Source organism: Diachasmimorpha longicaudata, chromosome 15 (genome assembly GCF_034640455.1).
Source record: "Diachasmimorpha longicaudata isolate KC_UGA_2023 chromosome 15, iyDiaLong2, whole genome shotgun sequence".
Lineage (NCBI taxonomy): Eukaryota > Metazoa > Arthropoda > Insecta > Hymenoptera > Braconidae > Diachasmimorpha > Diachasmimorpha longicaudata.
Window position 1 is genome coordinate 4805747 of NC_087239.1, and position 25643 is coordinate 4831389.

At 43.5% G+C, this 25643-nt stretch overlaps 4 protein-coding genes across 7 annotated transcripts; 2 read left to right on the plus strand and 2 right to left on the minus strand.

Moving 5' to 3' along the window:
* The first annotated feature begins 693 nt into the window (after positions 1-693).
* LOC135169443 (photoreceptor-specific nuclear receptor-like) lies at positions 694-16351 on the plus strand. Of its 3 annotated transcripts, none has more exons than XM_064134478.1 (7): positions 694-1548; positions 4572-4995; positions 8233-8336; positions 10960-11098; positions 14172-14287; positions 14780-15277; positions 15474-16351. In XM_064134478.1, exons 1-7 carry the CDS (start codon positions 1434-1436, stop codon positions 15710-15712), a joined length of 1635 nt encoding a protein of 544 aa, XP_063990548.1. In that variant the 5' UTR covers positions 694-1433; the 3' UTR covers positions 15713-16351. The 3 variants fall into 3 exon arrangements, with proteins under 3 accessions (XP_063990548.1, XP_063990549.1, XP_063990550.1); XM_064134479.1 differs by having other exon boundaries at positions 10984-11098; XM_064134480.1 differs by lacking the exon at positions 694-1548 and adding an exon at positions 3861-4078.
* On the minus strand, positions 10963-14114 carry LOC135169442 (centrosomal protein of 78 kDa). The gene is made up of 2 exons (XM_064134477.1): positions 11761-14114; positions 10963-11158 (listed from the first exon to the last, which is right to left on the minus strand). The coding sequence occupies exon 1, from the start codon at positions 13874-13876 to the stop codon at positions 11855-11857; it is 2022 nt and encodes a 673-aa protein (XP_063990547.1). The 5' UTR covers positions 13877-14114; the 3' UTR covers positions 10963-11158; positions 11761-11854.
* A 4104-nt stretch (positions 16352-20455) lies between the features above and the next one.
* LOC135169596 (glycerol kinase-like) lies at positions 20456-23986 on the plus strand. Of its 2 annotated transcripts, XM_064134733.1 has the most exons (10): positions 20467-20911; positions 21091-21349; positions 21419-21636; positions 21734-21946; positions 22032-22142; positions 22225-22481; positions 22589-22794; positions 22868-23005; positions 23078-23155; positions 23263-23986. In XM_064134733.1, exons 1-10 carry the CDS (start codon positions 20819-20821, stop codon positions 23361-23363), a joined length of 1674 nt encoding a protein of 557 aa, XP_063990803.1. In that variant the 5' UTR covers positions 20467-20818; the 3' UTR covers positions 23364-23986. The 2 variants fall into 2 exon arrangements, 1 of the variants encoding a protein (XP_063990803.1); XR_010300227.1 differs by lacking the exon at positions 23263-23986 and having other exon boundaries at positions 20456-20911; positions 22864-23005.
* LOC135169604 (testis-specific serine/threonine-protein kinase 4-like) lies at positions 23519-25419 on the minus strand. The gene is made up of 5 exons (XM_064134746.1): positions 24937-25419; positions 24634-24803; positions 24363-24512; positions 24028-24301; positions 23519-23800 (listed from the first exon to the last, which is right to left on the minus strand). Exons 1-5 carry the CDS (start codon positions 25102-25104, stop codon positions 23519-23521), a joined length of 1044 nt encoding a protein of 347 aa, XP_063990816.1. The 5' UTR covers positions 25105-25419.
* Positions 25420-25643: the final 224 nt, after the last annotated feature.

The window sequence follows — 25643 nt, forward strand, 5'->3', positions numbered from 1 at the left end:
CAAACACCACGGCAAATCCAGCATGGCGGACGCACAGAGTCAAAGCCCTCTTTCATCCTCAGCCACCCCGCAACCCCCTTGCGCTCTCTCATTCGTCGGTGGGGGGTGCGATCTTACCCGGGGACTCTCGGAAAACTGATTACGGTGCACACCGGGGCTCCCAGTGGCGACAGCCGACGAACACTTCAGGAGTCGGGAGTTCGATGGAATAATTAATTACGGAGTCGAATCCTTCGCGTTTGCAACCCCTTTTTAGCGGATAAATGAGGGAGGAGGAGGGTGTATTTAATGTTTTCGGCGGGGTGGGGTGGGTTTGTTAATTGGGGAGAGGTGGGTACAATTGGGGGTTGGAAATTCAAATTTTTGGGATTTTTAAATAGTTCTGAACGAAGGGAAATTCGTCTGAGGGTTAACCATCAATTAATATCATTAATTACCCCTTCGGCTGACAGTTGTGTTCAAAATGAAAGGTATGAAATAGAGAGAAAAATTAATAATGAACTTGAAAGTCAATTAATGTAAAAATTAATGAGATTAACGAAGAGATTTTCCGCCTGAAAAAATCACTCATAAAACGTTAAATCCCTTAATTTCCCTCATCGCTCCTCCCCCCACCCCGTGCACGGCTTCCCGCCAAATTAAAAAATCCTCCCCACTAGTCGCCCCAACCCTGGCCATCCTCTTGCTCGCCAACGATCAACAATTGTCCCGTTTTCACTGGAACCACGAGTCCCCCCAGCAGATAGTGCAGCACCGCACTCCGTCTCCGTCAGACACCCCGATAATAAAATCATCCGATGGGGGGGGGGGCTCATCCCCCCGCGTCATTCCGGGGTGAGGGGTATCAGATCCGTCGCGACGCCTGCGCGGCGACGCCGCGTCAAACATAGCGGCTATAGGTTAAATCCTCGTATCCCCAGTTTTGTTGTTTTTCTCCCGTTGCCTCCTGATCCCGCCTTCAAAAGTACAGTCCGACCAATCGGGTGACGCTGTCTGCAATACCCGGGTGCTTGTTCTACTTGAACTGCCAAAGCTCCGTTTGGATATCCCCCGAACGTGTTACAACGGAAAACGAGTGCGGGACGAGAGGTGACCGAGAGAAACCGACGGCCAATTCTCCGGTGATTAAAGATTTAATTAAAATTAATTTTGCCGGATCGACGGCATCAGTTGTCGCGGTAATTGACGGATCGATTGATTAATTGCGGGAATTGTTGTTACTCGGTGGGTGACAGGTGTCAGGGTGGGCCGAATGACGAGGGGTGATGAACGAGATTTGAGTGAATCGAGTGGATAATTCCGTCGAGAGAAGTGATTCTCTGGTGCCGGTAGAACTCAGGAACTTGTTCAGTGAAATACGGATTGGTTGGGACTGTTGGTGGGTCCTGGGGTGCGGGGACTGGACGGCTGATTGGTTTGATTTGTGAGTGGAGATGAATGGGACCGCTACGCTGGGGGCTGCGGAGGGCCCGATGCAGAGGCAGCCGTCGCAGAATGAGTCCGGGTCGGAACATCCCCGGAGTCCGAGTCCGCTGAGCGTTCGTCATGGTGAGTTTTTTTTCATATTCAAAATTTATTAAATCGTGGAGTTAAATATTCCAAGCAAAATAAATAAAATATACAACAAAAAATATTTCCCGCCGCCTGACAATCAAAATAATTACAAAATCAGACGAATTTTCATTGATCGTTAATAATATTGAATTTAATTAAAAACCCTTTGCTTTTTGTCTCATTATGTTCACGAAAAATTGATGCGAATGAGTCTCATGTCCCGATTAATCTAGTGACTATCATATTTTTTAAATTAATCAGCTCAGTTAATTAATTAATTAAAAAAATCATCGGTCCAGACGCGATCGATCATTCTTATTTCCTTTAATATTAAAAAATGTACTGCGCGAACAGTCAAGAATTAAAAAATTACCGGTATCGACAATTACTCATGCATCCAGTTTATATTTTGTTTCGATACACGATAAATCTCCAAGGCTACGTGGCAATGTCAAACTAACAAATTAATAAAAGCAGGAGCGACAAATAAACGATTTCCACACCTGTTGGAATAATACGACAGATAACGTGTGAGGTACCTACGTGTAATGCGCGTGCTGTTTAAAGCCCAACAGTGATTGTTTGAGGATATAATAATAGCAGTAATGAGTAAAATGATAAGCATGTCACCGAGCCAATTATTCTTCACAAATTTCGGCAAAAATTCCCTTCAAAATTACGGCGAGAGAAAAGGGAATCGGTTGAACGCACGGGCACCCCTGTCCCCGCGAGTTCAATGAAATGGGGGTGAAAACTTCAAACAAAATAAATTCTCAATAAGTTTAATAGAAAATATTCAATTGATTTTGACACTTCCTTTATCGCTGCATTGAAATCGCAGAAGAGTTGAACAATTTCCCGGTGAAAATCCACACGAATATCAAGTTGGGAACATCAAAACAATGAAAACGTCGTCGGAAAATTACGGGATACAGCGGAGGGTGGTTTGGAGGGCCAGGAGTATCAGGCCATTAGGGTAATCAAATCTCGACTGGGCGGTGAGCGGAATGCAATGACAGAGTTAAACTACGAAAGAGGGGCGGGGGTGAGGGTAATAAAAAAAAAATGCAGAGTGAAGAACGCACCCGTATTTTCAACCCTCGCACTGGTAAGGGCGTCAAATTTCATTAGCATATCAATGCTGGTGGATGGTGCGGGGCTGCCGAGTGCCACCTGCGCCCCCGGTATTATGGGATCATTGCAGCGTATGCCTTCTGAAACGTTACTCCGATACTTTGGGGGTGTGTTCGAGTAAATTTCCCGGAGATATTGCTCGCCTGCAACTTTACATCGCACATTCGTCTCGATTTTTTATCTGGGGGTGGAATTTGTTTATTCCACGATCGAAGTGACAGGAAATTGGAGGAACAGAATTTTTTTAATTTTTCTTGATGAAATCGAGTCGTTAATGGTTAATTACAATATGAATCGTTAATTATAATTTTTTGCGTAGTGATGGTAAATTGGGGGGTATCTTTGGTGGGATAAGTAAAACCCCCTCGAATCAAAACCCTGATGAAGGGCATGACTAATAAAGTAAGTGGTGTGAGCGAGTAGTCGAGAAGTAATTTAGTGTCGACGACCCCCTCGATCGTACGAAAATCACATTTCGGTGACTGCTCGCACCCGGATATTGCGGGGGTGATGCTGATGATCGCTAAACTCCCTCCCCTCCCGTGCCACGACCACATTAATTGATCGCGTCAATTGATAAATCATTATACGAATAAATTGATAAAAAATAAATTTCAATTGCGAGACGATCTCTTGACATAATAAATTATTTATTATCATTGTAGATTATTATATATTATTTATCGTGATTGTTGCATAAACAAAGACCCTTCAGACTAATTTATGGATTTTTTCGGGAGTCTAAATTGTCAAAGAGATGAAATTAAATGGAGACAGTCTCCTAAACTAATCCCAGAAATCGTTTTTCTATGTCAAGAGGGTTGAACACCACAAGGGGAAGGGAAATACATACATAAATGCAGGGCCACGTATTTGGCGAAATTTGATTGGACTTGATTCGCACAGATCCTTGGAGAATAATGATTACACACTTCTGAACGAAACTTTCAATCTTATCATTTAATTTCATCAATTGTGGACATGAATAGTAAGTACAGCTTAATTCCAAGGGCTGAGACACTCGGAATTTCCCAACCGATTGCTTTCGCGATGTTTTCTGGGGGAGGAAAGACGGATCATTTTTTTCATCTGTTTTCCATTTCCCTCCGGAGATCTACAGGGCACCAGAGGGATTTCGCTGCTTGACTCCAAGGCAAACAGCATTTACATCGAGAAATGAGGTTTCAAAAAAGTTTTGCTGGAGCGAGGAAAACATCCCAACATTCGCTGTCTTAATTTTCCGGAAAATCCAGAAAATGTTTGAATATTCACGAGAATAAAACCACCGCGAGAACTGTTTGCCCGAATATTATTGATATTACAAATCCTCATGACGCATTACCTATCCCAATCGAGAAATCCACTGTTATGGATCACAACATACGAATCGGTAATAATTTACTCTCAAAAGACAAAATTTTCCCGCCAATTGTTTTTCGTCTTATGTTTCAATTTTGCAACACAGGTCATTTACAGTCTCATCCGTATCAGACGACATTTGTGTAAAGTCTGGCATATGATACCGATAGGTACAACAATCGATCAATGTTTATTTTTGTTCTCATCTTTTTACCTCGCAATTCCATGAGTCGTACGTCAGACCGTCGGATAAGCAAACACCGACGATCTCCCATAAATAAAAATAAGCAGATGGACTGGGACATTATCTAAAATATAAAAAATGACTAAAACAATTAATTAAAAAAAAAATTAATAGAAAAAATCTGGAAAATCAAAGCGAATATTCGACTTTTCAAGGAACGAAAAATAGTTTTGATGGAACGTAAAATATCACGAGAATTCACAGGAATTCCGCGGGTCACGATGGTCGCAGCGACGTCATATGAACAAATCCATGTACTGAACTCAACTAATTATTTCAGATTCAGCGGAATCCAGTGTGATATCACCAGGTCTTCCCGAGCGTTACAGCCCCATGGGAACAACGAACTCGGCCTCGAGTCACGACCCCTACGCCTCTCGTTCAGTGCAGGAGTGTCCGGTGCCTCTCTGCCGAGGAATGCCGACGGACTTCCCCATGGCCCGATCACCGTACCTGACCGCCCTGGGCAACGGCCACTCCCACCTCCTCCAGGTCCAGCAGCAGCACGTCCAGCAGCAGCAGCAGCTCACCCAGTCCCATCAGCAGCAGCAGCAACAGCCCCAGCACAGCAGCAAACCCCGTAGTCTGGGCCTCATATGCGTCGTCTGCGGGGACACCAGCTCGGGAAAGCACTACGGCATCCTCGCTTGCAACGGCTGCAGCGGATTCTTCAAGAGAAGCGTCCGGAGAAAGCTCATCTACCGGTGAGTTCCGTCTCTTTCCCCTCGATATTCCAAGCAAATCCGTTCAACGACATGGGAATCAGGGATTGGAGGCGTGCGGAAGAGCATCCGGGGGGGTCCGAGTGCCTCAGGGGGGTGTCATTAGGGGTGACAATCGCATGCAGTTGATAAAAAAAAATTTTATAAAATATTTCTCTCCACGGAAGAGGAGACGACTCCATAAATTATCGAATCGCATTCTTTCCTGGAATAATTCCGACTGCTCGCTATATTCACATAATTATTCCCCGGATAATCCCACCAGGGGCTCGCCACTGAGCTCAACAACCGTGAAATATTCTAAACGATTTTATCATCATGGCATTACCCCCCTCCCCCCACCGCCACTTGTCTCACCATCCAATCCATCAAATTACTCGTCAGTTTGGTGTTTCTTTTTTGTAATCCTCAACAGCAACACAGCACAACCGAGCAAACATTTGGCTCACGATAACCACCAGGGGCTCCTTCACTCGAGGACGTGTATGTATCTCCCGACGCGTTGAAAGTTATAGCTGTACAGTGCCATGTGGTCCAGGACCAAGTGGGCTCATCCTTAATACCGTCAACAATAAAGCCCGGGGGCAACGGTGGTTCAGCATAATTTCTGGGACTCCCCCCGCCCCCCAAAGCCCGGGCTATACTCAACTGTTGGACTATTACTGCTGCCTGAACAGACGATATCCCATTGGGGAATTGACGATCCATCTCCATCGTATCCCTCTCAACTGGAATCACTTGCTCGGACTGCTCTTCACGCATACGATTCGACTTTCTTTAATATTCCCGGTGGAGGAGATCAGGGATATGTACACGAACTATTGACCCGGTGAATGGAGTAAAAACTGGACTAATGGTACAATAAAGAGGGAGTCGAGGTTTTAATTTTCAGTTGAGACGATTGAATTAATTTTATTTGAATTTGATTGAGGATTTACTTCATTTCAAATAAAATACATTTTTTTACGAGACAAAATTGTTTTTGTTTTGTTAACAAATGGTTTCGGGAAATTGATTTTTTTTTATTGAATTAGAGGGTTTTTCGGTGGATAAACGTGATTAGTAAGTGATATCATGTTTTTTTTTGTTCCGTTTAGAAAAATCCTTGAGTACAGGGATTTATGGGTGAAATAGATTTCGGATAAAAAAAATTCCCAGAGGTCCTTTAAGTGAAACATCGCTGTCAGATGGCCCCGTAATACGGTAAAGACTGAAGAGGCCTTCGCACAGATAACCAATTACTTCCTCGATGGGATCGCAAGGGGAAGAGGTCGTATACTATACCGCCACGACAGATGCGTCCCGACGCGCGCCCACAATCGCTGGATTACCGGGGACACAGAGGATTCACACGGGCGTATCCCGAAGATCGAGCAGATGCAATTAAACCTGTCGGTTATCGATTTATCTTTTTTTTATTTTAGTTGTTTCGATCCTGTCCTACAGAATTCCCACAGAGCAAAAAACTATTATCGCATCGTAATTTGATTGGATGAAATGGGATAGTTGAAGTATTGGTTGGAGGCAATTATATTTATTATTATACATTATTATATTTATAATATTTATTCTGTTTATTGGATGTGCGGTAGTTTCGGATGATTAGATTAGTTGTGAATCAATTTTTTACTTCTTTTATTGAATGTTCGATTTTTTTTTTTTGAGAGGAAGTATTTTAAGGGACAGTAAGGGATACGACATCCTGGATATCGTTAACTAATCGTAATGAATTACCGGAACATTACCCAATCAAATAAACTGACGTAGATAAAATTTTTTAAAAGATTTCTAGCAATTTTTCATTTAAATTCAAATAAAAAATGGCAGACCTTTAACTTTTATATTGTAGTTAAGTCCACTATAATTTCACCAGAATTTTGTCTTTCTCTACTCGCGTACCTTCGTCTGGGCCCAAGAAAACCGAGCATACCCCATACCCCAGGCTTTCCACCCCAAAAATATTTTCCAATCTCAATTGCAAATAGGAGAACAACAGAAATAAAAATCATACCAAAACGTATTTAATCCAACGATAAATAAATTTTTGATAAACATTTTGAAATGTTAACTTCAGTGCTGTTCAGAATGTTGGATCCCTTCATCGATTGTTCCAATGGAAAATTGATAACAATTTTTTTCATTGAATAACACATTGATAACTCTGATTTTAAAGTCAACATGATCGTCGTCAGATGCTTCCGATTATTCAAGGCGTAACTCGATAAAGCAAACAATGCCAGTAGCAATGGTTAAGGGGAGGGGAAATATAGAGACCGAAATGCGTAAATAAATGTATGATGTGGTTCTGAAGGGTGAATACGTATTGAATGAAACGAGGAGTGCGCGCACACGAGCGTGGACGTTACACACCCTGGCACAATGTATACCTCTCTCTCTCACTCACCCAATGCTCCATTGGGGTGTGAACGCAAATCAATTTGTGCGACCCCTGCTGGCACGACACGCACCCTCTTCACGTTACCCCGTGGATACTGGTGGCTGTGTGCGTGCGTTGACGCTCGTTCACTGGCCCCAGGACAAGATAATTCCAGTGTCATTTTTTAACCCCTCATTTCTCAGCTACGTGACTGACGTATTTAGCAATTGCACTAACTACAAAAATACGGGATTATTTTGCAAGATATTTATTACCTCAATTGAACCGATAAAAAAATATACATAATTTTTTTAAGATTTTTTTTTAATTCAATGTCAATTCGAACGTCCTGATCAACTCGCGGTGGAGGGTGAGGGGAGGATGAGGGTGTTAAGGGGGTCATATTCGTCGGGAAAATCGCGGAGACGATAATCGACGGAATTGCGCGGGTTTTAATCCCGAAAAATTCCCGAAATTTTCCGGAAAATATTGGAAAAATTGCGGATGTTATTGTGGGAAGAATTAGGGAGGGAATTAGGTCCTGGAGGGTGTCTTCTGCGAAGCGCCGGGAATACCCGCGCTGTAAGGATTTTTCGAGGATTATGGGGAGGACCAGGGGACGACGAAGAGGCGAAAGAGTCTACGTGACCCTCGCTTCCGCTCTCTTCCGTAAAGGATAACAAAATTAGTCTCTCAACAGTGAGGGCAAATTGAATTTAACGCCATTTCTTGCAACACACATACACACACACACACACTCCAGTGATTTTTCGATGATAATGCGGTGGAACGTGCACTTCCCCAGTAAATTCGTTGTGTGAGTAATTTTCATTTGATTTCAGATGTCAAGCGGGAACTGGCAGGTGCATTGTAGATAAGGCCCACCGGAATCAGTGCCAAGCGTGTCGTCTCAAGAAGTGTATGCAGATGGGGATGAACAAAGATGGTAATTATGATGATTTCCTTGGGGGAGACTTTGAGTGGAATATAATTATGTTGGGGTATTTGTATATTTTTTTATTCGATATTTGCTTTGATGTTGCAAAACTTTTTTGTTTTACGTCGACTTCTGTCAATGGCTTTTGCCTGCTTCCATCCCCTTCCCCGGGGAGGCCGTGGGACCGACTTTTTTCCTGATGCACTGCATTTATACCAGGGTCGAGGGAAACCAGGGAAAAACCCTATCGGAGAGCCGGTCGGTAGGGCAGGGTCCCAGTGTACCCTTCGGTTTTTTTTTGTGTTTAACTAAATTTTGTTATTAGGAAAAAACAATCCATATTTACAATATTTATGTTGTTAAAAAATAGGATAGAAAAACAATGGTTATGAAATATTTAAATTTCATTTAACTCTTGAGTTATAGACATCAAAATAATTATAATAGAATTCAAATATTATCTCAATTAAATGAAAAATTCTTGAAAAATCACGTGCCTTAAACTATTTTTCACAAAACGTTCCATATTTTTACCACAAAATCCTGGACTTTTTTGAAACTTCCCTGCAAAACTGCGCAACTCTTCCGTAATTTTTACCAAATATTGTTTCAACCCGCTAATTACGAATCATCCACCTAATTATCAAACAATTTTTCTCCCCCTATATTCCAGCAAGTTCTCCCCGATTCTCTTATCCAACTCTAATTTTTCACCGACACATCTTCCCCTCCGCCCCCTCACCAACTTCATTTGCGTCATTCAATCATCTCTGCACTTTTGTTCCTGATGATGGTCGTGCGGATACAAAATCCCACAAGTGTACCGCACATATCCGCTCATCCGTTGTCCCTTGATGCGGTTCACCGCTTCGCCAACGTGTGATACATACGCGGTAATCGTTCCTCGGGTAAAGTTGCTATGCAAAAGGGATACTGCGGAGGGGTGAGGGGGTTCGAGGGATGAATTTGCGTTACTACTCTCTCGTATGTCTCTCATGACGCGCTATTCGCTTCGTAAACACTGCGGTCGTTAGCGAATGGTCGCGTGTCCCGACGCCTGAAGGGTTAATTGGAGGAAATAAACGTATACAGGAGGTGGATGAAAACTAGAGTGGGCATGAAGGGGCGCGTCCTCCTCTCGGGGAAGAAGCGTTGGACATTATTTTTTTTTTTTCGCTTCCCTTTCTTTCTGAAAGTACTGTTGCATCAATTACCGCCCGCTGGGTTCATGCAAATGAGAGTGACACAGCCGACGTTTATCTTTTTCCCTTTTTTTTTCGGGGAACGATGGGGGTGTAATGGGGTAAATTAGAGAGAAAGAGTGGTTAAAGGAGTTGATGTTAAAAATATGAAAGTACTTGGGGGGAGAGAGCTGTTAGGTCGCTCAGCACGTCACAAGTGGAGGCGAGTTACATTTTTTAATTGTCACATTTATTTTTGGGGAATGAAAAAATTCCCCAATTGAATTCCCGAAATCTCTCGAAAATTTCGGAATAAAAAAATGGGGGAGAAGTTGGGGGGAATTGTCGGCCTGGAAATAGGAAGATAAGACCGATGTACATCCAATTTTCTGTTTTACGACATCAAGTTTGGTAATAAGAAAGTTAGACGGGAAGAGAGAAAAGAACGAGAATTGTAAGAGCAGGTGCGGCAAACCGTTGGGTAGAAGTATTAAGAGTTGAATCGAAAACACGGCACTCTTTCCCCCTTTGCACGTCGGATATATTTATGGAGAGGACGAGACTGCGGGAGTACAGATAGACCGGAGTTGATTGATTCTCGTATTATAGGTGATTGAGGGTACAAACTATTCCGTCATGCGCAGGAACAGAAAAATTATTAAAAAATTCCGTTTCTATTCCGTAATTTGTCAGTCAGAATCGTATTCAGTAAAAATTAGAGAACAATTCCGCATTTTTTCACAGAACATTCCATATTTTCCTGAAAATTTACTAAAAAAGTTCGTAATTTTCTCGTAATTTTTACCGAATATTGTTTTGACTAGCGGATTACGGCCAGTAATTTTTAAACAATTTTTCTCTCGGTGTAGGCGACACAGTAATTTTTCTCCGACCTCTAGTTGACGTCGACACAATAAAAATTGTCATATTCTTCTCCCCATATGAAACAGCCCCAGAATTTCAGGTAAATTCTGGCCACAAAATTAATTTTTTTTCTCTTCAAAAAATTCCGAGTAATCTTTTGATACCGAATAAAGCGATAAATTGAACTCTTGCACCCATTACACACCCTGATGATTACCATTCACCGTTTTCCTCCGTTTCTGAAGGGTATCAGAACAATATCTCTGCCATAATAGCACCGAGTTACCTAATGCGTCAGATACAAAACGAGGAGTTCACGTTAGCCTCGCTGTCAGCTGCAGGCCAGTCTGATATAACTATATCAAATAAAATTGAGGAATATAGAAATAAGGGATGAGAATAATTGATTGAACTGCTGCTGATAGTGTCCACGATGTCTCGACCCCCGTCACAACTCCAATCGACAAATGATAATTAGTTCACCCAATCGTTACATCACTCCCTATTAATGCACCACAGTTATTGTATTTTCAATTGTCAACTAGTACATTGACCATTGGACATGAAAGAATTAGTCTGATAAAAAGGAATTTTGGCTGGTTCATTTGCAGCTGTGCAGAACGAGAGACAGCCCAGGAACACAGCGACAATTAGACCCGAGGCTTTGGTGGAGATGGACCAGGAGAGGGCGTTGAGAGAAGCTGCTGTTGCCGTTGGAGTTTTTGGGTGAGTGGTCCAATTTACCAATTTTTTACCCCATCAAAATCTTCTTCAAGGCCAGCAGACCTGGGAAAAACGCTCACCGAGATCAATCAAATGAACATTAACAGAGAAAATCCTGGTACAACCCAAGTCCCCTGCCCCACCTCCTGGACAACTGGAGCCCCAGCCCAGTCCTCCCCACAATAACGACCCATTGCTTTATGGGTTAAGCGTAAAAATACAAAAGCCCACACGTTATTTATAAAAAAAACAATCTGCGGCTGAGAATAGGTGAAGAGGCGACGGCACACCAGAAAGGACGCCGTTACCACGTTTGATCTTGGCTTATCGTTATCTTCAACATCGCGAGCCCACAACACGTACACACCGCGATACCACGCCACGTCGAGCATGATCTATCATGAAAAATTACCTTTGACCACTTGACCGTTGGAGACACTTCAAGTAACGCTTTGCGGACTGGAAATAACTCCATAATCAATAGTGTCATAGAGGCATAGTATCACCAGGTCTTGGCAAAGTGTCTCCCAACACGATAAATATTTCCGATAATAATTCCAACCCGATAAATGCCACCGTAGTTTTAAAAAAAATATTCCCCCTTTTTATTATCGCCTGTGCTCCACGTACGTTAACAATTCCGTATAAACAATTATAAATCTTACATATATCACTGATGATGCACCGGAGAGTGTTCACCTGAGGGCCCTCACCCAGGAATTTCGCGTTCCTCCATTTTTTTTCACGGAATAACCGCGACTAGTTGGCTCGATTTTGGAGATTCAGGAGGACATCGCCATTGACGATCTGCTTGAACAGCGTCCTGGCTCGTTCGTAAGGGGAGATTGACGATTTGGTGATCGCCAGACGTGTCCAGTTGTCCTCCATCAGTGATCCCTCACCAGTGTCTCCAACGCGTTTCTCCAGCTGCGAGGGAGCAGGCAGAGTCGTCGTGCTGATGTCACCAGTGGACTTGACCCCCTTCGTCGGGGACTCCAGCTCCAGAATGCTCCTCTCTAGTTTCTCCGATTTGGTCTTACGGAGGAGCAGGGTCACCTTTCGCTTCAACACTTCCCTCGCCTGATTGTCTTTTTCCCTCCAGCTGGAGCTCCGCTCTGTCCTGTCCTCCAGCATCTTCAGCAGCTCCTCGAACGACCTGGCAATTTCATCAACGGACTTCTGGCTTATCAGCAGATACCCCCGGGTCGCGATCTCCTTAGCTTTGAGGGAGCTCTCGAGATCCTCCAGATCCCGCCGCATCAGTCGCAGCTTCATCTCCGCGACTTCTCGTCGGGCCTTCTCCTCCATCAGCTGAGCCTCCACCTGCTTCATGTTATGCGTCAGCTTCTCCTCGGAGTCGTCCGTCTTCGCCAAGTGCTCCAGTAGCTCCTCCAGCTGCTCCTTCGTCTCCTCTCGGTATCCCTCACTCTCGTCTTCAATCGTCGTTCCTTCAACCTCATCAATCGTCGATTTTATCTGCGTCTGGAGGTCCAGGTGAAGAACCGGTTTCGCTGGTACGATGACCTTTGCTTCAACACCCACAGTCCTCACCTTGCCATTCTGCACGGGGAAGTGGGGAATCGGTGGCTTGAGCTTCGTTCTTTTAGCTGCCAGAGCCACTGCTGGAGACTTTCCTGGAGGATTCACCTGGCAAAATCGCTTGTTCCTCGTCACCGCACTCTTCGGTCTGTTCAACGTCGTATTCCCTTCCATCTTCTTCCGTCTGTCGCCCGCGGAAACAGCTCTGCTGTCCTTCTGTCGAACCTTGAAGTACCTGTACTCCAATCTGCACCCGGTGTTGTTGAACTCGAGCCGCTTGAACACTTCTCCAACGATATCATCACTTAGGTTCCCATTTCCCCGAAGATCCACCACTTCCAGTGTCGTGTTCTGCTCGAGGAGCTGGAGGATATCGCTGCCGATGGCGTCAGTCAGTCCGCAGTGCTGGAGATCCAGGGCCTTCAGCCAGAGGCTGTCCTGAATGGCGTCGATTACCTCAGCCACAGCTGAATCCCCCAAGCGCGGATTGTCGTTGAGAGTCAGTCTCCTCAAGCCCGGCATGGCGTCCACATCGGGCTCCCTGTACCTGAGGGAGTCCTTCCACGTGTCGTGATAAAGGAGGAGCTTCTGCTTGCACAAGGCCGACGCCAGCGCAGGCCCACAGTAGCTGCTGAGGTCGCACTGGCTGAGGTTCAGGGATCTGATGCTGTGAACATCGGCGATGGTACGGCACACGAGGGCACAGCTGCTGTCCCCGATGTAGCACCGCTTCAGGGACAGGTGCTGAAGGCTTTCGGTGGCGGTCAGGCCCACGCACAGGGCTGCCAGGCAGTCGTCCGGCAGTGGAACACCTTCCAGCTCCAGGCAGGTCAGCGCTGGTGAATTCCTCACGCACTGGGCGACGCTGTGGGACAGCCACTCCAGGAGGTAGCGCGTCAGGACAACTGGGGCCTTGCCAATCGCTCTTGCCTTGTCCGCTGAGGTGACTTCGTCCAGGGGATGACGGCACTGGTATCGGCTTCTCACACTCACCGACTTCAGCGTACGGTCCAGCGAGAGCGAGTGCAAAATCGGCCCCCAGTCGTCCATCTTCACACGATCTGTTGTGAAGTCTAAGCTGTGAGGAAGAGTCACGCAGATGATGGGCAGTGGTCGGAGCTTTTGCTGTCTGCAGAGCTCCATGTAGCACGTGGCAAAGCTCTGGTAGTCCGATGGCGTTCTCATCGCCGGGGAACACACGGCGGCCGGCGGTGGTGGCTTCGATCGCCAAGGTCGCCGCATGTCCTGGTTTATGCTGCACGTTGCAATTTTGATGCTGTTGGCTAACCTTCGGTGGTGGCTCTCTTCGGTTCAGTCACAGGGGCACTCGGGGCACAGGGGGACTGCATTTGACGGGGGTACGCGTCGCGAGGTCAGATTTTCCGGTAAAAAGAGGGGTACAAAAGGGGTTGGACTGGCGCAACATGTAGATTGACGCGATAAAACTTGAAACAAAATGCGGGAGTTGAGTGAAGTTGATGATGATTCGGGGGAGTTTTTTTAATCTTTGGGGTTGGGATTTATTTTTTTGTTGCAGGCCACCGGTTTCTCTGGCTATGGCACGGTATGCCGCCCCTATGCCACTTCCCGCGATGCAACCCACCCCTAATACGACCAGCACCTCTTCACCACCACGACAGGACGTGGAGGATGGTATGATGGAATTATTTATTGTTGTATCCCTATTTCTATTCTCTTTTTATTTTAAAAAATCCAGTGGAAAAACTAATGGAATACAGAGAGAGAAAAATTCTTGAAAAAATTACTCGCATGTTCTGTATTTTTCTAGTCAAATCAATATTCAGTAAAAATTACGGTACAGTTACGTAATTTTTTTCACTGAACGTTCCGTAACTTTTTGGATTTTTTCCTGAAGGTTCACTAAAAAAAGGCCTGACTGCACTGTAATTTTTACCAAATATTATTTTGACCAGGAAAAGAGGGGAAAAATTCTTGTAAAATGACACGTCCCTCCCCTAAACTGCCAATTAAAATAATATTCGGTATAATTGACAGATCAATACCCACTTGTTCACTGAAACTTCTGGAAAAAATATAGAATGTAATTTTTAAAGAATTTTTCTCTCCTGTAGCGCCTCAAACCGAAATAAACCTCAACCTCTTCCTATTCATATTTCGCCACAGGGAATGCATCAGAAGACAGTATAGACGTGACAAACGAGGAGCCCTTAACACCGCAGCGAAATTTGTGCCCCCAATTGCCCCCCGTGATGCCCTCATTGTACTCCCCAGCGAGTGCTGAAACGGTGTACGAGACCAGTGCTCGTCTCCTCTTCATGGCTGTTAAATGGGCCAAGAATCTCCCGTCATTCGCAAGTTTACCGTTTCGCGATCAAGTGATTCTGCTCGAGGAGGCGTGGTCCGAGCTCTTTCTCCTCAACGCAGTGCAATGGTGTCTTCCACTCGAGTCGTCTCCACTCTTCAGCGCTGCTGAGCTTACAGCACTCACCCTCTCACCACACTCTCATCCACATTCTGGAATGCACACACCAAATGGGGGTAAACCTAGTCAAGTGGCTGCCGATGTTCGACACCTGCATGATACACTTCAGAGATACAAAGCTGTTATGGTCGATCCAGCTGAGTTTGCTTGTATGAAGGCTATCGTCCTCTTCAGACCAGGTAATTCCTCACTTTTCATTAAATTTCCTCATCACCTGCCCAAAAAAAATGTCTCCCTCCATCAACCCTCAACCCCATATTTTTTAAAACCATTAAGGGTTGCGAAACATCAGCTTTTTGTTAAAAAAAATAATGTCTGTACCTTGATGACTGGAGGACCTGACCGACCCTTTCTCAAACTCCTGTTCATTCGCAGAGACTCGGGGCCTGAAAGACTCCAGTCAAATCGAGAATCTCCAGGACCAGGCCCAGGTGATGCTGGGCCAGCACGCACGGACCCAGCAGCCAGCCAGCCCTGCAAGATTTGGAAGACTCCTGCTGATGCTGCCCTTGTTGAGAACAGTTCCAGCAGCTCGGGTGGAATTAATCTACTTCCATAGGACAATTGGTAACACTCCCATGGAGAAAGTCCTGTGTGATATGTACAAGAATTGATTTGTTATTCACGAACGAATGGACACCTGAGGGAAGATATTTCCCAGGAAACTGGAGAATTTCATTCTCCAGGGTTTCTAGGAATTCTTCTCTCACACGTGATTTCATGAAAACGGAGACGTTTAATGTTTTACCGCGTAGTTGTGTTGAGCTGGGGCCTAAACGCTACTGAAGATATTAATCTAAAAATAATATGGAGAATTATAAATGAATTATGTCGGCCTCTCAACGGAATAATTTAATAACCATGTAAAATAGTGAAATGTTAATCCTAGATGTGTAAGGTCACTAATTACTTTGATAATGCAATAACGAATGCATGACAATTACTGATAGTTATGGAGAGGTTGAGATGTCATGTATATCAGTGTATTTATTTATTACAGATTAATTCAGGGGTGAAATGGAGAACATTAAATTTATTAAATTTTTCTATCCCCTCACCCCTGAATTTATTCATGTCGTAGAAATCGAAAACGTCGACATATATCGCCATGTGATTACCACATCGACGTTACAAATAATTCGTGTTGTGATAACGTCGTTGTAGATGTGAATGTATCGTCAGGAGTTGAACGATTCAAGTGATTCATCATGTTACGATTACGCTATTTAATTAATTGTATTAAAACGAGATATACCAAGTAAAAAAGCAACTGTTTGTTCATTCACCCCCTTCTTCGACCCCCCAACTATTGATTCACCCCCTAGAATCAACATTCTAATGGGCTAAATGTCACAATGGCCGGAGAATCCCCGGGATTAAACCCGTCGGACTGGAATTCCAGGAGTGAAATCAAACCCGAGTGGGTCTTACACGCGAAAATTCATCCCCCTCGTAGTGGTTATACGCTCGTACATATTTATTTATTACCAAGTAATCCCTGACTCCGACCCTCGTGGCACTCTACCACATGGCAAGGACTCACTCCCTGCGGTACACTCAGCGCTTATAAATTACACCGAAGTTGAACGAGATTTACCGGGGTATGCTCAACTTGTCAAAACCACCCGGGAGTTAAATGTCCTTAATGTACATTCGATTGTGGATTTTTTTTTTTCTTTGGTGCACCCGTCGGGGGAGAATTTTATTGGCGATATTGATTGGTCGGAACAAAACTTTCCATCAGGAGATTTAAATTTTCTTTTGATGATTGATAACGTCTGCATCGATATTAACCCTCCTCCACCCATCCACTTACCCCTAAAATTTCCCCACCACAATTTACGACCTTGACAATATTCATTAAAAGAACTTTCTCATTAAGAAAAATCCCAATAAAAAAAATATTAAGAAAATCCACTCGAACCTTTCCCCCGCCCGATGCTGCGATATTTTTCCATTTTCGTACCGTCAATTTTCCCAAAAAAATTCTCTCCCCCCTCCCATCGAGAGCCCCCCCACCCCATCGTCTCATTAAAACGCATCCTCGAGGGAATCAACCTATGAACTCGTGCACCCCGTCGGTAACGAATTTCGATGCAGTGGTTGATGAAGCGGGGGCATCATCGACGAGCGGAGGGTGAGCCACCCCCTTCCCCCTATCCCTTGCCCCAACCAGTGGGGTTGCTCGGCTAGTATTGACTCGGTTTTGCGGTACGTGGGCGGAGTTTTCGACTTGTTGTGCCCTGGCACCGAGCGAGCATCATCGGGAACTAGAGTGAGAACAAGAGGGATGGAAAATTGTCAAAGCACCCCACCTCCCCCTCCCAGAGCCTAGTTGGGGGCTTGATTCTCCCCACTATTCGGCCGACAACAAAACTCCCGTTGAAGGGTGACCCAGCAATGGCGCCGGGACTTGTTGTATTTCGCTTTCGAGGTGAGCTACCCCGATTTTCCCTTCTACCTTCTCAATTCTCGTATTTCCAGCGATAGGATATGGGGGTTAAAAGGGCGGCGAGAGGGGCGAGGAGGGATGGGCGGGTGGGGGGGGGGGAGGGACAGGTCGACGGAGATGAACGGAGACAGAGGGAAAATTGGAGGGTGGGAGGATGTGGAAGAGGGTGTATCGCGGGGGAAGTGGCATCCATTTATTTTATTACATTATCATACCAACTACGCGCTCGATAAGTGGTAAGCTTTAAACCCGGGGGTTCTCAAATCGTCCGGGGGTACGGATTGTTGTTATGTAAGGGATACGGACGAGTCGGTTCGGTGGATGTTGAAGAATTTTTTTTTGCAACGACTGCAGCGGAATTGTTGACTTTTGTCGCTGACGATAGGGGTGAATTTTAAGTTACTGACATTTTTAATTTATTAATTATTGGGGTCTAGGGGTTATTAATTGATTAGGGGTTTTTCAATTAAGTTGGTCGAGGGTTTTAGGACCCGACAAATTGGGTTCGGTGGAGAAATAATTTTTTGAACTAAAGCTCAGGTTCAATTTTGAAAAAATGATTTGAAGAGCGATTCAACCCCGAAAAATCTCGGGTATCAATAAGCTCGGAGCTTCATGAAAGCTCGTCTCTGTCAAGTGTCCATTTTCCCCCAAAATCGTTAGTGTCTCCGGAAATTTTCCATTAATTTTATTAATTTATGTTTCATTAATTGAAGAGGTACTTCACTCGGGGCGCGATAAATTGCATTCGATGTAGAATCAATTTTTTAAACTGCAAGCTCAGGTTAAAAAAAAAATCGACCTGAAGAGCCATCAACTCGGAAAAATCTCGTCTATCAATAACCCCCCAGCTCCATGAAAGCTCGTCTCCATCAAGCGTCCATTTCCCCAAAAATCCTCAGTATCCCCGGAAATTTTTCATCGTCACTCCCCCAAAAAACCCTTACACGCACGATACAGTAGTCCACCGAGGGTTGAAACTCTGGCTTTCAAGTCACGTAGTTGGAGATAACCCCGAGCCACTCCAGAGTTCGACGAAAAAGCTCCAGCGACTTCATTCGCGGATATACCACAAAAGGTAGTGTTAGCATACACTTTGTCTCGTCCTCACTTGACAGATTCGATTTATGAGGGAGTGAGATAAATTCCCCCGGATTTTATCAAATTGCGATAACCTCCGTCGTCCGCGAGACTGTGATTTTTACCCGAGGGCTGGTGGAGAGGCCCTTCCACTTCCAATCGAGGTGTATTTTTGTCCGGTGGCCTCCGGGGGCGGGCGGCAGGGAGAGGGGCTCGAGAGTAAAAGAGCTTGCATCGGTCTGACCAGTGAATTCCCCTATCCCCTTGTGCCTCGCGGTTTTCCCTCCCCCGTTCATCCTCTCGTGGCTTTCCCAAAAATCAATAGATACACCGTCGACAAACCTGTGCGGCTGGTCGCTCATAAACTCTATTACAACGATTTTTACAACTGACAGCTTGACAGCTCTATTGTATTGACAAATGTCATGCGGAGGGAAAAATTCTTTAAAGATTACGGACCCGCATGTGCCGTCAAACAATTTTCAGTAAAAATTAAGGAATAGTGAAGGATTTTTTTACTGAACGTCACAGACCTTTTCAGGAACGTTGTGGACTTTTTACTGAACGTTTGTTGGAAAAGTTCGTAACTGTTCCGTAATTTGTTTAACTGACAGATTACAGAACAGGCATGTCATTTAAAAAAAAAATGTTCTCTCCGTGAATTTGTCATTGAATAATGAATTTGGAACGCGTCAAGTCTTCACTTGAAAACAACACCCATATCTAGGTAGTACCAAGTGTTGCGTAAAACTACGTCAAAGGGATGACACTCGTGATAACCTTTTTTTCCGAGGGAGAGAAGCTAAAACCCCATAATGTACGATACTCAATACGAGGGGGAAACGATTTTAAACCCCTCTTCAAAGTCCTCGACCTCACTTCAAAGACACCGATTCTTTCCTTTTTTTACGCGTATTAAGAATCTTGTTCTTGTTCAAGATAAAGTTGAACCCTCGGCTTATGTATTCTTAACTCCATAAATACGAAAATGAGAATAACTCTGGGTTTTATCAAAGGGATGGATTTAAATAGCATGAACAGACGTTCGCATTTTTTTATTTAATAATTTGTCGATTATTTTCCGCCATAATTTCCGAAATTACGTCCGCCAATTAAATTAACGAGTCAAGTAATTAATTAGCCATTGAAGGGTTTCATTTGAATAAAACTTTTGTTCATTTTCATCAACGTCAGCGATCTCCAGGAATTAAAAATAAAATCGTTAATGCAATTTGGATAAATTAAAATCCCGATGATTTACTTTTTTCAAAAATAAAAAATATTTTTTTTTGATGAAATAAAATCGCCAATTAAAAATTAAAACAGGGATTTTCTTTAATGACTTACTCGCACGTTCTCGTTCTTATCGACACGCTTATTGCAAAATTTCGTAGCGGTGGCGCATGAATTACGATGATGAACGTGGCTGTTGGTAAGACATTACCACAGAGTACGGGGGATTCCCTTCGGGGTAATCGATGAGGTTCGTCTAAGGCTCCAGGAATATTCTAAAATCGATTTTTTATTTTTTCGCGTTTTTCTCGGCTCCTGGACCTCCCACAATCAAAAACCTCCCAACCGAGTTACCCACGTTCTCCGGGTAATCCCTTACCGACGCACGTTCACCATACCCGGCGGTGAGAGACGCCACCGTCGATAATCAAATTAAGGTAAGGAGTAATCACAATTTTTATTTGATTGTTTTAGACGATTGGTGTATATACAAACGAGCAAATTATTATATTCGTAATCTACAAACGATTTCCTACAACTCCAGCTACATTTCCCTTAATAAGGTGGAGTTTGTTTTCCGGCGTAATTGACTGGCGAAATTAAAATGACGATTATCAATTATCGGCGTGTCTACAAACAAAATTAAAACGTCTGCAATGATGCACTAACGATGTACAAACCTGTACCACATCAGTTTTGCCTTTTCCAACCCTAAGCCAGTTAAGGACATTGAGGTGTCCCATTGATAAAGAACCGAACAAAAGTCAAGTGAATAATTATTGTGAAATTCTAAAGCTCTCGGCTGCTCTCGACGATGTGTGTCGAGTGATCCTCCACGTGCAGTCACCCACCTCAGTGAAGGAGGATTACTCTTGTGTGATTCAGTACTGAATAAATCATTAAAACATCCCCGAAGTGGTAATCGTCGCCTCGGTACATACAGAGGCTCCAGTCAATGCTCCAACAAATGAATAAAAATGAATCAATGAATAGTTTCGGCCCGCTGATCGGAGCTATCGATGAGGGGACTAGTAGTGTCAGATTTTTGGTAAATACCGCAATTTTCATTCCTTATCAGTGATAATAGACGATGACAAATTCATCTATGGTTGATTGAAGAATAAATTAAAGAAATACAATGACAACATAATTAATTTTATTAGCTGAAAGTGCACATCTTCGAATATAAATAAAATTCACTGCTGAACTAAAATATTTATTTTTTAGGTATTTGCAGCAGACAATTCTGAAGTCCTGACATACCACCAGATCCCCATCTCTCTGTCACATCCGCAGGAAGGATGGGTAGAGCAGGATCCCCTGGAGATCCTCTCAGCAGTCAGAGAATGCTTGAACCAGACAGTTGTCAATCTCCAGCAGCTCAGGATCGATCCTAGTGACATTGTCGCCATTGGGATCGCCAATCAAAGGGAGACGACAGTAGTATGGGACTCCAGAACTGGAGAACCCTTGTACAATGCCATAGGTGAGTTAAGTGTCTCATGGAAGAGGGGAATGTCCATGAAATCCATTGAAAATTAATTTTGTTTTGCAGTGTGGATGGACATGCGAACAACGTCAATTGTCGATGACATTTTAGGAGGCATTCGCAATCGAAATAAAAACTACCTCAAGCCACTCTGTGGCCTGCCAATTAGTCCTTATTTTAGTGCTTTAAAGTTGAGATGGCTGCTGGATAACGTGGACAGGGTGCGAGAGGCTGTCCATCAGAGAAGGTGCATGTTTGGTACTATCGATTCGTGGCTCATATGGGTCAGTATTTTTCACGTACATAAAGACAGAAATTACGCACAATTCATACTAATTTTCGTGACATAATTAATTTGAAGTGGTTTAATAATAATTACAGAATTTAACTGGAGGTGTTAATGGCGGTGCTCACACAACAGATGTTACAAATGCCTCACGCACAATGTTAATGAACATCACGACTTTACAATGGGATCCAACTCTGCTAAGTTTTTTTCAAATACCAGAGAACATTCTCCCCCAGATTAGGAGCTCGTCTGAGATTTATGGGAATATCTACGAAGGGACTCTTAAAGGGGTCCCCATATCAGGTGTAAGTGCACGTCAAACAATTAAATATTGGAATCTTAGAAACAAATCCTCGAATTATTTAGAAGGGATTCTCCTGTCCCTTTTAGTGTTTAGGAGATCAACAATCAGCTCTAGTTGGTGAGATGTGTCTTCAGAGAGGTCAAGCTAAAAGCACGTATGGAACTGGGTGTTTCATGCTATATAATACAGGCACAGCTGTGAGTTCCCCTAACATAGAATATTTTCCAAGTAAGTCATAGAAATTAATTTAATTAATTGGAGGATTTAATGACGTTTCAGATAGTGCAATCTAGACATGGCTTACTGACCACAGTGGCTTATCAGTTAGGACCAAAATCTCCCCCAATATATGCACTAGAAGGTTCAATAGCCATAGCAGGGGGAGTGTTAGAATGGCTGAAGGAAAATCTGCATTTCTTGTCTGATGTGAAGGAGTCTGAGGCCATCGCCGAGGAAGTTCCATCAGGAAATCATGTGACATTTGTTCCTGCATTTTCGGGGCTTTATGCTCCATACTGGAAGAAAGACGCGAAAACGTAATTATTTTCTAAGTGAATTATTCATTTTTAATTAGTGAAATTAATTGTTTTCTCTCTCCTGATGAAAGAAAATAATTGAAATACAAATTAAAAATAATTTTCAGTGTGATTTGTGGAATAACTGAAAAGACAACGAGGGCTCACATAGTCAAAGCTTCTCTGCAAGCAGTCTGCTTTCAAATTCGAGATATTTTGGAGGCGATGACCCAGGACACCGGAGTAACTCTGAAAAAACTCCTCGCTGACGGTGCTATGTCGAACAATAATTTATTAATGCAGATGCAGGCAGACATATGCGGTATATCAGTGGGTAAGTGCCTCTACAAATCATCCTTGACGTCAAAAGCAGTTTAAAAAATTATTTCATTAATTTACCAAGGAAGTCAGGCCACTGATGAGTGAAACCACAGCCTTGGGTGCTGCCATGGCAGCTGGAATGGCTCAAGGAATTAAAAAATGGGATGTTAAAATTGACATGTCTGTTCCAAGTGACGCTTTCCTGCCGCTGATCACAGAAGATGGTGAGGAAATGTCCAAAAATCATTTTCTGTTAATTTCTGTTATTCCTTTAATTAATTAATTAATTTTTGCAGAACGACACGTGCTTTATAGTCAATGGAAAAAAGCAGTAGATAGAAGCTTAAACTGGGATAAACCACCAGACTTAGATGGTAATTAAAAAATACAAGAATAGTTCAACTTTTTATTTTCGGAAATTGTAGCAAAATACATTTCAATGAATAATATTTATCAATCTTATCACGTTCTTTTCTTCCAGAAAATTCCCCTGCAGATTGTCACAACGCCACATCCGCTGGTATCTTCGTATTAAGCTCAATAATCCTGTTGATAATTGCCAAGCATCGATCAAACATATGACTGGCCAGAATACTCCCCAGATCGTCCAGTTCTGCTGGCCTCAGTCTCAGGGAAATCCCATAAGATTTGTTGCCAAATAAACAATTTTTTATAAGAAATATCGAGGGCTTCATCCCAGGATTAATTCACCGGCTCATCATCAGTCAGATGGGTCATCATACATCTCCCTGGCTATCAGGAGGCTCCAACTGGGGGAGCGCGGGAGAATCCCCTCGAGAACTGTTCCTGTTCCCATCGCTAGTCTCATCATTCTTCAGTAATGATCTATTGGATACCGATGTTTGCACTGATACCATTGGAATTATCAGCCAGGGGTCTTCTTTTATGGTCTGGAGTCTTGCTCTCGCCCTCTGGGGCACCAAAATTTTATTTATCAGGGCTCTACAGGCATAGGACACCTTCGGAATTTTCGGAAATGTCACTTTACTCTGGACTTGCTGAAATTATTAATTTTCTTTCAAGCATAACTTCAACTGATAATTCTGTTGCTAATTTAAATAGTTCCGCGCTTTTTTATTTTGATTTACAATTGCACAGCTATGATGCATTTTGTTTGTTGATGAAAGGATTTATTAGAGGAATGTACGGTAGGAATAGACGAATAAATGTTTATTTTTCAAGGACGAATGTTATTTCTACAGCAGTATCTTCTTAGAGAGAGTACCTTCAGCAGTTGGGCATAATTTTTATCGTCAAATGGCAGTCTCCCATAGACCATAGCGTACAGAACAACTCCCAGGGACCAAATGTCTGACAAATGCGGCTCGTAAGGAATTCCTCGAAGGATCTCAGGGGAGGCGTAGGCGTAGCTGCCGCAGAAGGTCTCACTCAGTGACATTGTACCACTCTTTGTCTTCATGTGGCCACGTGCGAACCCAAAATCCGACAGCTTCAAGTTTGAGTGTTGGTCCAGCAACAGATTTTCGCATTTTATGTCCCTAATTTTTTCCTCAGATGTTTAGCTTTAGTTTATCCTCTAATTAAGTCAATTAATATTACCGGTGAACAACTCCTTTCTCGTGACAATAATCAACAGCACTCAAAAGCTGAATGAACCACCTGCGACTCCTGATTTCGTCGATATAAGCGTCGCGTCGGATGATCTCCAGGAGACTGCCGTTCTCAGCGAACTCCATGATGATGTAAACACTGGATAAATCATCATAGAAAAATTGTGGAAAAGTTTAGGAAATTGTTTAGACAATTTGATTGTCTAAGAAATTGTCGATAAATATTTTCTTCGGTTTTTCTGTAAATATCAGCGACTAACCGATGAGTCGTTTCGATAGCCTGGAGGAATCTTATCAGATTTGGGTGCCTTAGGCCTTTTGCAACCTTGATCTCCCTGGGGAGAAACTTCTTGAGGTAGTCACTGGGAGCTTGGAATTTCGAGACTATTTTCACAGCAACTTGACACTCGTGTTTGTCCGAATTCGCGAGCTGCTTGAAATAAAAAAAAAGGTGACCTTCTTGTATAGACCAGATCCTTCACAAGGTCAAATAACAATCAGAAAAGGAATTGGGGCAGCAAAACGTCGAATAAATTAATTGACAGATCTTAAATGAGAATGACCTTGACAGTGGCATAGGATCCAGTCCCAATGATTTCGCGCAGGGTGTACCCATGAGTCTCGAGAACGGTTCTCTTGGTATCAGCCTCCTTCCTGTCCTCGTCCGCCTTCCTCTCTTGGTCGGCTGCCCCAGATGTCGATGGAGTTGTCCCTGAATCTGTGTCAGCCATAATCACTGGTTCAGGAACATCGTTGTTCCTGTGACTATGACAAATCCCTCACGAGATTTAAAGATAATTTTTTTCTGCATGTGGGGTACTGGGGCTGAACGAGAGAAGTATCATCTTCGAGGGGTATTGGACCAAAAAAACCGGGGATTTTCTTTCAGAAAACTAACGCGTGAAGTAAAGAGAAGTTCCTGGGAAACATGTGAATCGCTATTTGCGGTATTTCTTATCACTCAATGGCATCCCATAGAATATAGTACTCCAGTGAATCATTATTACTGATAAACATAATTATTTATATTTTTTTTGAACGGAATTTCCCACAAGAACCTTCTGCCTGATGAAAATATTTTTCGAATTTCGTTACACGCCTGCGCCCTAACATCCATCCGTTGCGCCTGCGCCTCCACTTCCGTTAACTGCACATGCGCCCGGCCCTCTAGTAGACAATTCCTGAACTGTGGATGTTTGCTTATCGTCCGTCCACGGACATCAACAACTTTTTGATTAATTAATTGTTTTTGAGTGAGTTCATGAGTTAT

What these genes read in the sequence shown, in the direction of transcription:
- LOC135169443 (XM_064134478.1), top strand. Translation starts at nt 1,434, where the DNA reads ATGAATGGGACCGCTACGCTGGGGGCTGCGGAGGGCCCGATGCAGAGG. An exon ending in GATGGGGATGAACAAAGATG is followed by an intron (nt 8,337 to 10,959) that starts GTAATTATGATG and finishes TCTGATAAAAAG; the next exon opens with GAATTTTGGCTGGTTCATTT. An exon ending in TATCGTCCTCTTCAGACCAG is followed by an intron (nt 15,278 to 15,473) that starts GTAATTCCTCAC and finishes GTTCATTCGCAG; the next exon opens with AGACTCGGGGCCTGAAAGAC.
- LOC135169442 (XM_064134477.1), bottom strand. Translation starts at nt 13,876, where the DNA reads ATGCGGCGACCTTGGCGATCGAAGCCACCACCGCCGGCCGCCGTGTGT.
- LOC135169596 (XM_064134733.1), top strand. Translation starts at nt 20,819, where the DNA reads ATGCTCCAACAAATGAATAAAAATGAATCAATGAATAGTTTCGGCCCG. An exon ending in TGGAAGAAAGACGCGAAAAC is followed by an intron (nt 22,482 to 22,588) that starts GTAATTATTTTC and finishes AATAATTTTCAG; the next exon opens with TGTGATTTGTGGAATAACTG. An exon ending in GCCGCTGATCACAGAAGATG is followed by an intron (nt 23,006 to 23,077) that starts GTGAGGAAATGT and finishes TAATTTTTGCAG; the next exon opens with AACGACACGTGCTTTATAGT.
- LOC135169604 (XM_064134746.1), bottom strand. Translation starts at nt 25,104, where the DNA reads ATGGCTGACACAGATTCAGGGACAACTCCATCGACATCTGGGGCAGCC. An exon ending in GATCCTATGCCACTGTCAAG is followed by an intron (nt 24,804 to 24,936) that starts GTCATTCTCATT and finishes TATTTCAAGCAG; the next exon opens with CTCGCGAATTCGGACAAACA. An exon ending in GAGAAAGGAGTTGTTCACCG is followed by an intron (nt 24,302 to 24,362) that starts GTAATATTAATT and finishes GGAAAAAATTAG; the next exon opens with GGACATAAAATGCGAAAATC.